This window comes from Myodes glareolus, chromosome 14 (assembly GCF_982192425.1).
Source record: "Myodes glareolus chromosome 14, mMyoGla1.1, whole genome shotgun sequence".
Lineage (NCBI taxonomy): Eukaryota > Metazoa > Chordata > Mammalia > Rodentia > Cricetidae > Myodes > Myodes glareolus.
The window spans coordinates 12,440,876-12,455,231 of record NC_142039.1 but is presented as its reverse complement, the minus strand read 5'-3'; the positions used below and the strand labels follow the sequence as shown (position 1 = coordinate 12,455,231).

Genomic DNA, 14,356 nt, shown 5'->3' with positions numbered 1-14,356 from the left:
GTTAGCTGATTCCGTGTTTATTTGTTCCTCTTATCCTCTTCTTGGTTTTCCTTTGTGGTGCGGTTAAAAGTGTACCATTTTAAACACTCTACTAAGTGGTTAAGGTTAGTTAACCTCTGCTGAAATGTCCTTGATCGATGGGGCAATTTGCTATGTGGTCAGAATAAAATTCAGTTCTTCTATTGAAAACAAATGCATTATACCAGCAACCCCATAATTGTTGCAGGGCTTGGGGGTAAAGACAGATACACAGTGCTCAAGCTTGCTTGCCAGACAGCCTCACTCCGATCTGTGAGCTGCTGGTTCAGTCAGGCCTTGTCTCAGGACAAGACAGGGGGAAGTGACAGAGGACAGAGGATAGCTCTGGCCTCTGCGTGCACACATCTGCATAATCACATATGTACACCACAACCTACATACATACACATATGAAGGAAGGAAGAGCCACATACTACACACAAAACAATGTGAAGGAAGGAAGGAAGACACACGTACATTAAAAGGCAAATGCTAAAAGTCTGAACTTCCGTACTCCGTCTACAAACTGAGTCCAGAAGAGCTGTTGTCATGTTCTCTGCAGTAAAGCTCACAAACATTAATTTGAGTTTTGCTCCTCCAACCCACTTCTAGTATAGCTTTGCACATATTATTTTTAAGATGATAAAAATCGTTGGGTTTTTTTTTGAGCAACTGCTATGTATAAGGCCATTTGTTTATTGATAGAAACAGGAAGGGTACAGAAAGAGAAAGTACACATATGATGCATTCATCATCTTGAAAAAAGTCACTTTTAGCCAGGCGTGATGAAACATGCCTTTAATCCTGGACCTCAAGACACTGAAATGGTGGGGGGGGCACCAGTGTGAGATCAGCTTGGACTGAAGCTCAAGGGACACCTTTGATATGCAGAGGAGTCCTACCCACACCTCTCTGCCCCATAAAAATAAGGGGGACAAGTCACTCATGTTGGATGACTTGAATGAGAATGACTGAAATTTCAGAGCTAATGGGGGGGAGCTGAGTGCTTGCTCCTATTTTTCCCTACTGAAGGTCCAAAGACACTGAGTAGAAGGGAACTCACCGGGGCTCCTTGAGAAAAAAGCTACAAAGACTGTGTTGAAGAAGTAAGTGGCTAGAACTCGCCATCAAGAGTCACCAGTCACCAATCACAGTGCTCCACTCCGCCTGTCAGAGATGTGGGGGGCGGGACTCGCATGGTTGGGCGCTGCATGGAGTGCTTGGTCTCTTTGAATGCCCTTCCTGCCTGCCATAAACCATACAGCCAATAGTCATATGTCAGTGTGGCCCCTCTGACTCTGAACTTGCCCTCTGACTCACTTTATAAAGCATGACTTGATGCTGTATGACTCTCAAGGTTGGTCAAGAACTTTGAGGCTCCCTCGTCCCCGTCAGGTTTCTGGTAATGCTTAGTCTGAGAACACAGTCTCTAGGTATCTAAGTGGCATGTAACCGGAAGCTCATATCACACAGAGAATTCTCACATTTTCCAGAAGCTACCAGCTCCAGCTGATCTTCCAACTGACAGGCAACATTTCCTGCCAGCGAGGAGCATGAGCCTGTGTGGATGTTCACCCAGTACATCCACCCAAGGCTTTACTAAGGCTCCAAAACTCAGCCCTGGTAGCTCGCTGGCCACTAATGATATACCAGGGTTCCCAAATGCAAACTGTCCCTTGGAGCTCAAAGAACCCACAGAAGTATAATTGCTTTGTGAAGTGATTGTGTTTGAGATTCCTTTACAAAGCAAACTGGCACAGAACTCGGTAGCTGACATCAAATTCAATTCAGCTCTCTCACAGATATCAGCAAAGGTTTAATACTGTACAGATATCATGTTGTAGCATGATACCTCAAATATGTAATTTTTAATTATTTCACCCTTTACTAGCTATAAAAAGGCTCTTTTCCTTTTCCACAGAGTTCTCTGGAGTACTATTGGTGCTCCTAGCTGTTTTCCATCAAATCTTGTAAGTGAAATTATTGTATTTATTTTGTCAGGGACTCTCTGAGACACTAGTGGAGCCTAGAAAAGTCTCCCTTGGAACATTTTTACAATCACAATGTGAGTTTTTGTAGGATTATAAGTGAAACTAATATATGAGAATATACTTTTTAAACCACCATAAAAGGGAAGTCAGTGGCATAGTCATATATGTCCATCTTGTTATTGCAATAAATGATAAGACTAATGGATATAATTATACCATCACTGAAGTACTAGCAATGGTGGCCCTTTTCTAATATACTCTCACAAGCATTTTTAAATATAAAGTTAATAGTTTTAAGGGGCATACCCATGTGCTCAGCTCCTCTACTCTCCCGTGAAGAGGTTCTTGATGTATCTGCTCCAAACCTCATTGAGCAATTTTTGTGTTTTTCTACATCTCAACTAAAATCCTAAACAGTGTGTACATCATTAACTAGAGATATCTGTGACTTCATTATTTCTGAGGAAAATCTGTAGTTAAAATACCTCCAGTTGCTCATTTTTTGTCATTGGTGGTATCAGTGTGCTTTGCTCATTTTTTGTCATTGGTGGCATCAGTGTGCTAAGACATGCTGCTAATATTTATAATTGAAAATAGTAATAAATTTCAGTAAGAGGGTTACTGAGAATAAGAACATGATTTTTTTTTCTCTTTGAGCTCATAAACCTAATCTGCATTCTCCTTGGAATCTGAGAGCCCCACTTTGTGGAGACCCAGTATATGAACTGTGTAGAAAAATCCATGGACAGCTTAAAATGTAAGCCAAGTGTATACTATAGGTGCACTTAAGTAGTTACATTTTTAAAAAGTGTGACAGTCTTGCCTATTGGATTTTGATGTGAAATTAATGGGAAAAAAAAGAAAGCAAGACCAAAAACTTTGAATATTTACAGGTTATAGAAAGGAGAAGCCTTGGCCTTGCGTGGGTGTGCTGGGGTGGAACTATTAACCATGGGAAGCCTAGGGCAGCGAAATGGACTGTATTGTAGTCCTGGAGACTAGAGCCTGCAGACGGAGGGTGCTGCTCTTCCTAGAGGTTCCACAGTAGAATTCACACCACTTTCCTACTCAGGCCCTGGGGTGGGAGCGATCCCCTGCTTTCTTGGGGCCTTTCATGTAGCCCTGTGGTAGTCTTGTGCCTGTCTTTACCCTGGGATATTCACAGCATCCAGCTTCTGATTCTGTGCCCAGTGTCCTGTTTTATAAAGGGACAGTCATAGAGGACTGAATCAGCCCAAGGATACAAGATTTAAAGGAAGAGCTGTAATCAAGTGTGTCTGGAGTCCCATGGTCTGGTCTTTTATAGAAAACAACTTCTAGAATATTAAGCTTGTGTTGATGTCCCTTCATGGCTTTTTGAGATATTTAAATATAAGAAAACAATCCAAATATGAATAAGCAATGCCTAATATTTATATTTTAATGAAAACATCAGACTCCAAGTTGTTTTATGCATTTTCAATAGTATTACAGTACAAAATTGTTTGACCAATAATTATATTTAAAGAGTTGTTGAAGCTACATAACATCACTGTATCCAATTAGTCAACAATGGTCATTGAGCAACCTGAAGTGACTGTATTCCCCAAGGAGAAAGTGTAGCCATCAGGGGCCATGTCCTCAGGAACTTACAACAAAGCCAGGCAATGAAATCTACGTACACAAACACACCCACACACCCACTCACATACACACACACACACACACACACACACACACACGTGACACAAAACAGCTCATGTGGATTCAATTCAATCCTTAATTTAAGCAATATTTTCTATCTACTGCAATGTTGGTTTTATTTTCTAATTTTGAAATAACAAAAATTATCAATATCTCTAAGTTAAAGTATAACATCATGGCTTTTCTGTTTTGAAATAAAAGCTGATTAATTCTGTCTATACCAAAAAGTCCAGTCATTTGAAAATCAATCTCGTGAGGTTGTCAAAGTATTGAGTATTATGTAAACTACTCAGCATAGAGACCATTTTCAATGCATGTTAGTGATTACTCTTTTTATAGGCAGTGAATGAATAGCACCAGAGTCATCAGGGATGTGAGCCCTTGGCAGGCAGTGTTCACACGTATTCTGGGAACTCTGGGGCCCTCTTTATTTTATACTTAATAAAAATTTATCCTGTTAGATTCTTATAAGGAGTCCTAAAACATAATATTGAAAATAAAAAAAACAGCATCCTATGAATAAAGGAAGAAAGGGCATGGACAGGAAGAAGGAAAGAAAAAGGGGGAAAGAAAGAACAGATGAAAGAAAACCGGCTCTACATTCACAGCCCCCGTCATTTCCCATGACCTCAGTTTGTATACCAAGGAAGCCATCCTGATAAATATATAAATTTTTAATAACATCAAAACCCACTGTGCATTTGTTTTATAGGGATTTTACTTCCAACCCAAGAGGCCACTAGACTTTGAAAGGAGAAGAACGTGACAAATGAATGTCTTTCCCCCTCTGCTGTGGCTTTGTGGCTTCATTTGCCCGGGTTTCCTTCTATCAAGCTGCAGTGTGGTGCTGAGATGGAGGGAAGGCTTGGTGGCTGTGTGGCCTTGTACCGCAAGCAGGCCCACGCTGCCTGAATAATCCGATTTCGTCAACTCACACTAATCACTACTGATAGTAGCAAAATTTAGCCTGGATCTGCTTAGTTAATCTGGACTGACAGGGACAGAGGGAGGGGACACAAGGACACAGGAATAGAGGGACAAGAGCCCACACTCGCCTCTCGCCTGACTCCTGTAGCTAGAGCTTCTTCTAATTTGATCTCCTTGGGGATTTTCTTTCTTACCTTGTAAACAAACACACACCTGGTTGTCAGGACACCAGCCTTTTCCAGAGCGGCTGCCTCAACAACAGGTACCCTGCTGGATCTGGGAGAAGCAAGGACAGCAACGCCTACCTCCTGAGGCTGCACAGAAGGCTCTTCCAGGTGCGTCGTACCTGAGACTGTGTATTATTTATTGAAACCGAGCCCTCCTTTCTCTTTAACCTCCAGGCAGCCCTTGAGTCTGGTGCTCCTAACATGGAGCCTCGGGCGGCTGAGCTGCAAGGACGGGTAGATGTTCCTAGCTTTCGTTCTCTTTCTGGTCAGTAACTGCAAACCCGTGCCTCCCAACTTTTTCAGCAAATCGTGGAGAGTACCCGGAAATGAGAGTCAAGCATCTGGCAGAAGAACAGCTCTCTGATTCAGGGCTGCTCCACAAGGATTCAGGTTTTCTCTAAGGGACTTCTCCACTCTGGTGCATATAAGGATGGAACTCAGATGGCAGCCGTGGCCCCTTTGGACTGCGTGGCCGGACTGGTGACCTAGCTGTGATGTGCGCCTTCACGTGCTTTGTCCCTGACAGCAAAATGGGGTCTGCGAAAATGACCTTTCTTGTTACTTATGACATCTGTGTCTGGCAAACCAGGGGACTCTTTGCATTTGGGTAACAAAGACATTTGGAATATATACCACTTGATGTTCCATGTTGGTGAAACTGCTGTTGGTCACCTCCAGTGTCCTGCATGTTGCCATGCCAAAATCACCTAAGGGTAAAAATGTCTCCTGGGTAAGTAGATGATGCTTTGCTATCTCTTAACATATTTTAAGCCCCAGCGCAGAATGTGAGCGCACAACGGCATTTAGTGGCTCCATGGTGGTAGGAGTGTTTGGAAGGACTCAGGAGCCTTTGCTTTAGAAAACAGTATAAATATGGACTAGCAAGCTTCTGCCAAGTATCACGGCATGCTTGCTAAAATATGAACCGGAAGACACGAGAGCTCTGGGCTGTTTTGGCATTTTTAAGTTGCTTTATCTTAGTGTGCACAGGCAGAATTTAAAATGCGTTCATAGAAAGTTAAGCCTATGATTTTTAAATGTTTTCAGCTCCAAGGCCTGATAGCACAGCTTTTGAGTGGAGCCAGGGGTAAACAGATGTTAGGGGTGGGCTGAGGGTTTCAGTCTCTGAGATTATTGTCAATACATTCTGTTCCTTTGGGTTTTTTTTTTTTCTTAGAAACATGCTAACAAACAGTATTGCTTAACTTTGCATGCGTAAGAAATTCTCATCGGTGAAGGAACAAGTATGTCTAGAGAACACTGAATATTTCAGGAATTGCTGGCATGCAAATCCTAATCAAATTTGACTGTGGAATATTGTCTTAAGGTAGTTTCTTACCAACGACAGAAAATAAGTCAGATTGAGCTCCGAGTAATGAGTCCCATATGTGAACTTGAAAAAAATGGTTTGACTTCTAGCTTCCAGGGTTAGTAAGCTCAGTACATGGAAATTAACTAGCAATGCATGCTCTCCTAGTCTCTAGATAAAGTTGTGAATCCAATGCCACCTGGGCAAGTTGTTACCACACAAGTGTGGCCACACTCAATGGGGAGTTGGTATGAAGTTGACTATGGTTTTCTTAAGGTACTCAGGAAATATACACAATTCCATTCAAAACACAATCTTACCGCATCGCCTGAGATTTACCAGCTATTACCAACTATTCTTCATTCATGTGAAATAGCAAAACAGTTGTCTGAAAGTGGTAGTTGTGGCTTTTTCTGTAATGGAAAATGTTTAGATTGTTTCCACTTTTCTTTGATTTTTGAGACAGAGCCTCACTATGTCAACCAGGTTGGCCTCACACATAACAATCTTCTTTCCTCGGCTACCCAAGTGCTGGACCAACATAGGAACACTACCACGCCTGGCCAAGTTATTCTTTATAATACTCACCTAAAAGAGATATATCTTAATTTAAAACATGATTCTCATCATTATTTCAGACAAACTGAAAAAACACTTGATATTATTCACGCAAGAAAGCCTACTTTTGATAGGATTGCCGTTTCAATTCTTCCTTCCTATTATAATTAATTAGGGCCGAGGTTCAAAGTTCCTCTAGCCAACTAATCGATTTGTTTGCATTCCTGCATGGATGACCTCAAGCTTAATTCTCATGCCCACATGAGCTTCAGCACCTTCCCTTGTGCATAGACACTCAATAAGAAAGGGCTGGTTTTCGAAGACGATCTCCCCTTCATCTGGTTAATCTTCCTAAAAGATTAATTCTCCCAGCACAGCAGCTACACGATGGAGAGCTTCCCCCTGAGGACTGAACTTGAAACATTTTACAGGCTTGGACTATCCTTGGTTTGGCTTTACTTCAGCTCAATGATGTTACTATCTTTTGAAAAGTTCAAATTGTTCACTAATGATTTAAAGCCTATTATTCCAAGTAGTATAAAATACTCCCAGCGGTGGAGATAAACACTCTGCTCTCCCCGCTTTGCTACAAACAGCAAATTTGAAATTATGTGTTACGTGGGGACAGGAAAGACGGCTTAGCTGGTAAACAACTTGCTACACACACATAAAAACTTGAGTTTGAATTTCCCAGCACTCACATCAAATGTAGGGCACAGTGCCTCTTGCCTTACTCCTACAGTAGGGAGGTGAAGACAGGAGGGCCCCTGGGGCTTGCTTGCCAGCCCATGAGCTCTGTGTTAATCACTCAGCTCTCTATTCAGTGAAAGACCTCTCTCCCAAAGATGAAGAGTGACTGAGAAAGATGCCCAGTGTCAACATGTGACCATTGCGTATGCAAACATATGTATTCATGCACCTGTATCTATAAGGGTGCCTCAGACAAACACACACACACACAAAATAATAAATTTATTTCTTATAAGTAAAACTTAGGAGTTTAATTACTGTTGCTTTACAGGGAAGACAGAAATAGGTAGGCTTTTGTGTGCTGATTGTATAACGAACCCATAATTCTTATTACTATTATAAATTGACTTAGTTTGAATATTTAGGTACAGAGAGCCTCCCAAATGCTGACCGCTTGAGATGATTATTTTTCATTAGTTATGGTTGTTCAAAGTTTGAATGCTTTTCCAAGTTGTTCAACTGTGTGGACTGGAAGGCATCCAAGCACTTCTGCTTGGTCATTGGTCAGTTCCCACTAGACAGATTTCAGCTGTAGCGGAAGTAAGTGCAATGACAGCTCTCGTGCCCCTAGCCATGAGCTGGATGACACCGTGTTGAGGACAGGGCAGGCTCTCTTTGTCTCTGCAGCGCACTGTGGCCCTGAGGTAAGCAGGAAAAGTCTTGGTACACAAGTACCTGAGGAGATGCCACCTCCACTTTCCTTGTGCATTCCTGTCAGAAACTGATCACATTTTCCCTGACAGTTGTTAATAGTTTCTACTACATATTGCTATAGGAATAAAGGCAAGAAAAGGTCTATAGATGTTCAGTACAGGTAGGATCTTGTTATTTTTGATCTGTGGTTGAATCCACAGATGTAGAAAGAGAAGATGAGGCAGACCAATTGTACTTACAGATCGACTGGTTTTCCCCTTTTGGATTCAAAGACAGGTGTGGATGCCTCTGCTCAGTCGCCACAGAATCCTTTGTTGTGGAGACATCATAGTTGAGCAGATAAGACTTGGCAAATCATGTTACAGAAGACAAGAAGGAAGCAGGGGAGCTCAGGGGAGAGTAGAATGGGGGTCCCTTCTAGAGCCTGGTCGTCATGCTGTATCATGTGCTTCAACTGGTGATGACTCTCAAGGGGTAAGAAACTGGTTATTTTTAACATTATGTAAACAACTTTTCACATCAGAATGGTGGTGTTTTGTATGTAGTAGAAATTAGAAGAAAAGTCAATGCAATATTAAAGATCATATTGAACAATAAGATGGTAGGGGTAAATGTCCATGCTTGCAAAAACGATCTTTCCAATAACTACCTAGGATCTAGTTAAGTCCACCAACGGTCATCATAAGTCCTCTGCTTCTTGAGCTACGGTCTTACTGACACTTAGTGGGGGCAGCTGTATAGAACAGTTGAAAACGTGGCTTTGACTTCATACCAGGCTGACCTACTTTGTGGAAAAGTCACTTAGATTTGGAAATGCAAAATTAATGGAACTCCTCAGGTTCCTGACTCTGCCAACTCTCTGCTGCTCTTGGACTTCTCAAGAGCCGACCTCAGACGTTCTGAACCTCCCGATATTCCAAGCAGATAGTCTTACGCCTAAGTTTATAAGTATACGGCGAGTCCTCTGCTAGGGTTTTCTTTTTACTATAAACCCCAAGAAATTAATACAGTTTATTTAAGAAAATGAAGAGGAATTGTGAAGAATACAAACAAGCACGTTGGCCATAGCAAAGAGACTTAGTAGGGACTCAGAACCTTGGGAACTGGTTTTCTGTTTTTCATAGGGATACTAAAGCAGGCTACCATCAACATCCACCCACTATTGAAAAACGCGTGCTACTAAAACTAGCTAAAAGCCTAATGTGCTTGTGAAGCATACTGCCCAGAGCCTGGAACACTGGCGCCTTCCTTAAGCAGAAACTGTCCTCAGGGACCAGAATCCCCCACCGTCCTTGGTCATTTGAATTCATGCACGCATTGCAGCATGAAAAACTAGCAAATTGTGAAAGTTCGCTATCTTCTGAGTTTTTCTTTATATTCTAACTCCTGTGATCTCGAGGTCTATCATGGTCGATTTCAGACTGAATGGCCTGAGGTCATGAGTTACTTGAACAATGTTTGTCTTTGATTTTGATTCATTTCATATGCATATTTCTTTTCTTTTCTTTCTTTTCTTTTTTTTTTTTGAGACAGGGCTTCTCTGTAGCTTTGGAGCCTGTCCTGGAACTAGCTCTTGTAGACCAGGCTAGCCTCAAACTCACAGAGATCCTCCTGCCTCTGCTTCCCAAGTGCTGGGATTAAAGGCGTGCAGCACCACTGCCCGGCTCAAATGCATATTTCATAGCACTTACACTTTCCTGGTTTTCAGACAGTAACAGTTACAGAAACTCTGCAAGGGCAAATTTTTACCTCGTATGCCATGAGCATAAGACATTGTCATAAAGAATAGCACCCTATTATTGGAGCTGGAGATAGTTAAGAGCACTGACTTTTCTTCCAAAAGACCCCAGTTCAATCCCAGCATATATGGAGTAGCTTATAATCATCTGTAACTCCAGTTCCAGAGGTATCCAAACTCTTCTTGCTTCTGTGGGCACTAGATTTGCACATGGTCCCCAGACATAAATGCAGGCAAAGCACCCCATCACATAGAATTGCATATGTTTCCTGGTAATTTTCCTCTCCTCTTCTCTTATTAAGATGCCAGATGAGATGGCACATGCTTGTAATCCCAACTCTTGGGAGATCAGTGCAGGAAGACCATAAGTTCAAGGCTGGCCAGGGTTACATAAGAGAACCCTGTACAGAAAACAAAACAACAAAAGGAAGACTTAGAAGTAAATGTTCTTCAAATATACATGCAACATTGAACTTTCCCAAACCTCACTTAACATGGACGAACTCACAGTGAGTCTGGGGACAAAGTGGGGACAGACAGACACTAACTTTTTTCCAAACACTCACAGATGGAGGCATTTTTTCTTTCTCCAATGAAGGTTCATTTTGGTCCACGTAAACTATTTCTATTATTGGAAATGTGAGAGGTTAAATACCAGGTTGGCATCGGGGAACATGAATATGTAGCATTTTATAGAGCCAGCAAGAAAGCATTAAAGCTGTATTTGTTTACAGCCTGCCACTATTAATTTTTACTATCTATTACTTAAATTTGTATGTTTTCAAAACACTCACAGTGTTCTTAGACATTTTAAAGGAAACAAGTCATTCCCTGTCTTATAACTAACTTCTTTCTTAGTCCGGGTGACACCCTTCTACCCTATACACAAGCTCCGTGCATAGCTGACAGGGACCCCAACAGGAAAATGTCTGCTGCCGAGACTGACTCTAGGTCTAATCCTAATTTTGCCGCCAGCTACGTAATCTTGGATATACTCCTAACCATTTGAATATTAGTGTCTTCATCTGTCAACGAGTGCAATGAACGTGTCCTCGGGGAGTATTTCTGTATGTACGTGCGTACCCAGCATGTGTGTGCGACCTCCTGCTTCCTTCTGCTTCCTTTTCCAGCTCTACTGCTGTGACCCTTACCTTGGGATTTTATTGTCTCTAATGGAACAAGCTGTACACCAACCTCTGTATTGACTGTGACTTCCCACCCTTCCCCTTTCCTACCCATGCCAAGTGCTGCTTCTCTCTAGTAAGCTTCATTATGCCTAGATCCTCATCAGTTTCTAGGTAGATTAAACGGCTCTCACATTTCCTCACTGTCCCTGGATATAATTAAATATTTACAACCCATCTGAACGGCCTGCCTAGCACAGCAAAGTGAAGCAAGCACCCAAGCCCAGAGGCCAACTGCTCCTGCCCCCCACCCCGGGTTATCAACTCTCACTTCAGAGCTCTGGATTTGCGGTTGCGGTTCTTTTCTTCTTGTTATACCAGGCAAGAAGCAAGTTAAGGGAGAAAGGGCTTGTGATTTGATGGCATCGTCAATCGTGGTGGGGAAAGCATGCTGTCAGGAGTTTGAGGAGGCTGACCACATGTCCACAATGTGGAAAGTGAAGACAGCAGGAAGTGAGAGAAGGCTGTGAAATCTCAAAACTTAGTTCCCTACTTTGTTCCCTACTTCAGAAGCTTGACTTCACCTCCTACAGGCTCTGTTAATGCCCCCAAACAGTTCCACCACCTGGGGACCAAGTATTCAGGCACAAGTAGCCTTAGGAGACATTTCGCCGTATTAATAGAGCCCGGATGTTTCAATTAGAACAACTTCCAACCTGTCAGAGTCTCTGGCCTCCAGGAGTCTGCAATGATATCCCTAGCGCTTGTGTCTGAGATTAAGGAGAGAAATGCAAGTGCCTTTGAGCAACCTTGTCCTTCTATGAAGATGCCTCACACTGGGAGGCTAATTCTCTCTGGGACCAGTATCTCTGCCTAGGAGTTCATCTGCGCTGTCACATTCATGTTTTAGGGCACAGGAATGGTAAGACCAGTTGTGACTTAGTCCCTGCGTCTGAGAGATATCACAATTTGCATTGTGTTCACAAATCACAATTGTGTGATCTAGGGCACTGCTTAGTGTGGGGAGTTTGTGCCTATTTACCAGGGGTTGGTGCAGGCAGACCGTGAGCTGCCTCAGACATCCGGGACTGCAGAGAGGATGTGCCACTTCCTGCTGTGGAGATGACATATCTATGCCATACACTGTGTGGAAGAAAAGCTTAGGTATGATGGTCGTTCTTTTTTTTTCACTTCTAAAATTAATACATTTTTATTTTTTTATTGATTTTTCTTGAACTCTACATTTTTATTTGCTCCCCTCCCTGCCTCTCCCCTCCCCTGAAACCATCCCCCAAGGTCTCCATGCTCCCAATTAGTCAGGAGATCTTGTCTTTTTCTACTTCCCATATACATTAGATCCATGTATGTCTCTCATGGGGACCTCATTGTTGTCTAAATTCTCTGGGATTATGATATGTGGGCTGGTTTTCTTTGCTTTATGTTTAAAAACCATTTATGAGTGAGTACATGTGATACTTGTCTTTCTGTGTCTGGGTTACCTCACTCAAAATGATGTTTTCTAGTTCCATCCATTTTTCTGCAAAATTCAAGATGTCATTATTTTTTCCTGATGTGTAGTACTCCATTGTGTAAATGTACCATATTTTCCTTAGCCATTCTTTGGTTGAGGAGCATTTAGGCTGTTTCCAAATTCTGGCTATAACAAACAAAGCTGCTATGAACATAGTTGAGCACATGTCCTTGTGTGGCATGATTGAGCATCCTTTGGATATATACCCAAAAGTGGTATTACTGGGTCTTGAGGAAGCTTGTTTTCTAATTTTCTACTGACATCCAAAGGGGTTGACAGCTTGCATTCCTACCAGCAATGCAGACGTGTTCCCCTTTCCCCACAACCTCTCCAGCATAAGTTGTCGTCAGTGTTTTTGATCTTGGCTATTCTTACAGGTGTAAGATAGAATCTCAGAGTTGTTTTGATTTGCATTTCTCTGATGACTAAAGATATTGAGCATTTCCTTAAGTGTCTTTCAGACATTTTAGATTCCTCCATTGAGAATTCTCTGTTTAGATCTGTACTCCATTTTTTTTATTGGATTATTAGTTCTTTGGATGACCAATTTCTTGAATTCTTTGTATATTTTGGAGATCAGACCTATGTATGATATGGGGATAGTGAAGATCTTTTCCCATTCTGTAGGCTGTTGTTTTGTCTTGTTGACCGTGTCCTTTGCTTTACAGAAGCTTTTCAGTTTTAGGAGGTCCGATTAATTAATTGTTTCTCTCAATGTCTGTGCTGCTGGGGTTATATTTAAGAAGTGGTCTCCTGTGCCAATGCACTCAAGTGTACTTCCCACTTTCTCTTCTATAAGGTTCAGTGTGGCTGGTTTTATGTTGAGGTCTTTGATTCATTTGGTCTTGAGTTTTGTATATGGTAATAGATATGGGTCTATTTTCATTCTTCTACATGTTGATATCCAGTTATGCCAGCACCACTTGTTAAATATGCTTTCTTTTTTCCATTTGATATTTTTTTGCTTCTTTGTCAAAAATCAGGTGTTCAAAAGTGTGTGGATTAATATCCAGGTCTTTGACTTGGTTCCAATAGTCCTCCTATGTCTGTTTTTATGCCAATACCAGGCTGTTTTCTGTACTGTAGCTCTGTAATAGAGTTTGAAGTCAGGGATTGTGATGCTTCCAGAAGTTCTTTCATTGTACAGGATTGTTTTGGCTATCCTGGGTTTTTTGCTTTTCCATATGAAGTTGAGTACCATTCTTTTGAGGTCTGTGAAGAATTTTGCTGGAATTTTGATGGGCACTGCATTGAATCTGTAGATTGCTTTTGGTAATACTGTCATTTTTGCTATGTTAATTCTGCTTACCCAAGAGCATGGGAGACCTTTCCACTTTCTGGTGTCTTCTTCAATTCCTTTCTTCAAAGATTTAAAGTTTATGTCATACAAGTCTTCCATCTTTTTTGGTTAGAGTTACTCCAAGATACTTTATGCTATTTGTGGCTATTGTAAAAGGTGATGTTTCTCTGATTTCTTCCCCAGCCCTTTTATCATCTGTGTACATGAGGGCTACCGATTTATTTTTATTAATCTTGTATTCTGCTACATTACTGTAAGTGTTTATGAATCGTAGAAGTTCCTTGGTAGAATTTTAGGGTCGCTTATGTAAACTGTCATCAGCAAACACTGAGAGTTTGACTTCTTCTTTTCTTATTTGTGTCCCCTTGATCTCCTCTTGGTGTCTTGTTGCTCTAGCTAGGACCTCAAGAACTATATTGAATAGATATGGAGAGAGTGGACAACCTTGTCTTGTTCTTGATTTCAGTGGAATTACTGGGAGTTTCTCTCCATTTAGTTTGATGTTGGCTGTTGCCTTGCTCTATATTGCCTTTATTATGTTTAGGT

The 14,356-nt window shown here is 41.6% G+C and overlaps 1 protein-coding gene across 9 annotated transcripts in view; it reads left to right on the top strand.

Moving 5' to 3' along the window:
* Positions 1 to 14,356, top strand: part of Cacnb2 (calcium voltage-gated channel auxiliary subunit beta 2) — a 357,246-nt gene that overhangs the window by 148,796 nt on the left and 194,094 nt on the right. Inside the window, exon 1 of one of the 9 annotated variants that reach the window (XM_085699048.2) lies at positions 4,801 to 5,576. The exons of the other annotated variants lie outside the window; for them this stretch is intronic. Within the exon in view, the coding sequence (XP_085555174.1) occupies positions 5,493 to 5,576 (84 nt within the window). The 5' untranslated portion in view covers positions 4,801 to 5,492. Of the gene's footprint in view, positions 1 to 4,800; positions 5,577 to 14,356 lie in introns of those variants that run through there. 9 annotated transcript variants of the gene reach the window in all.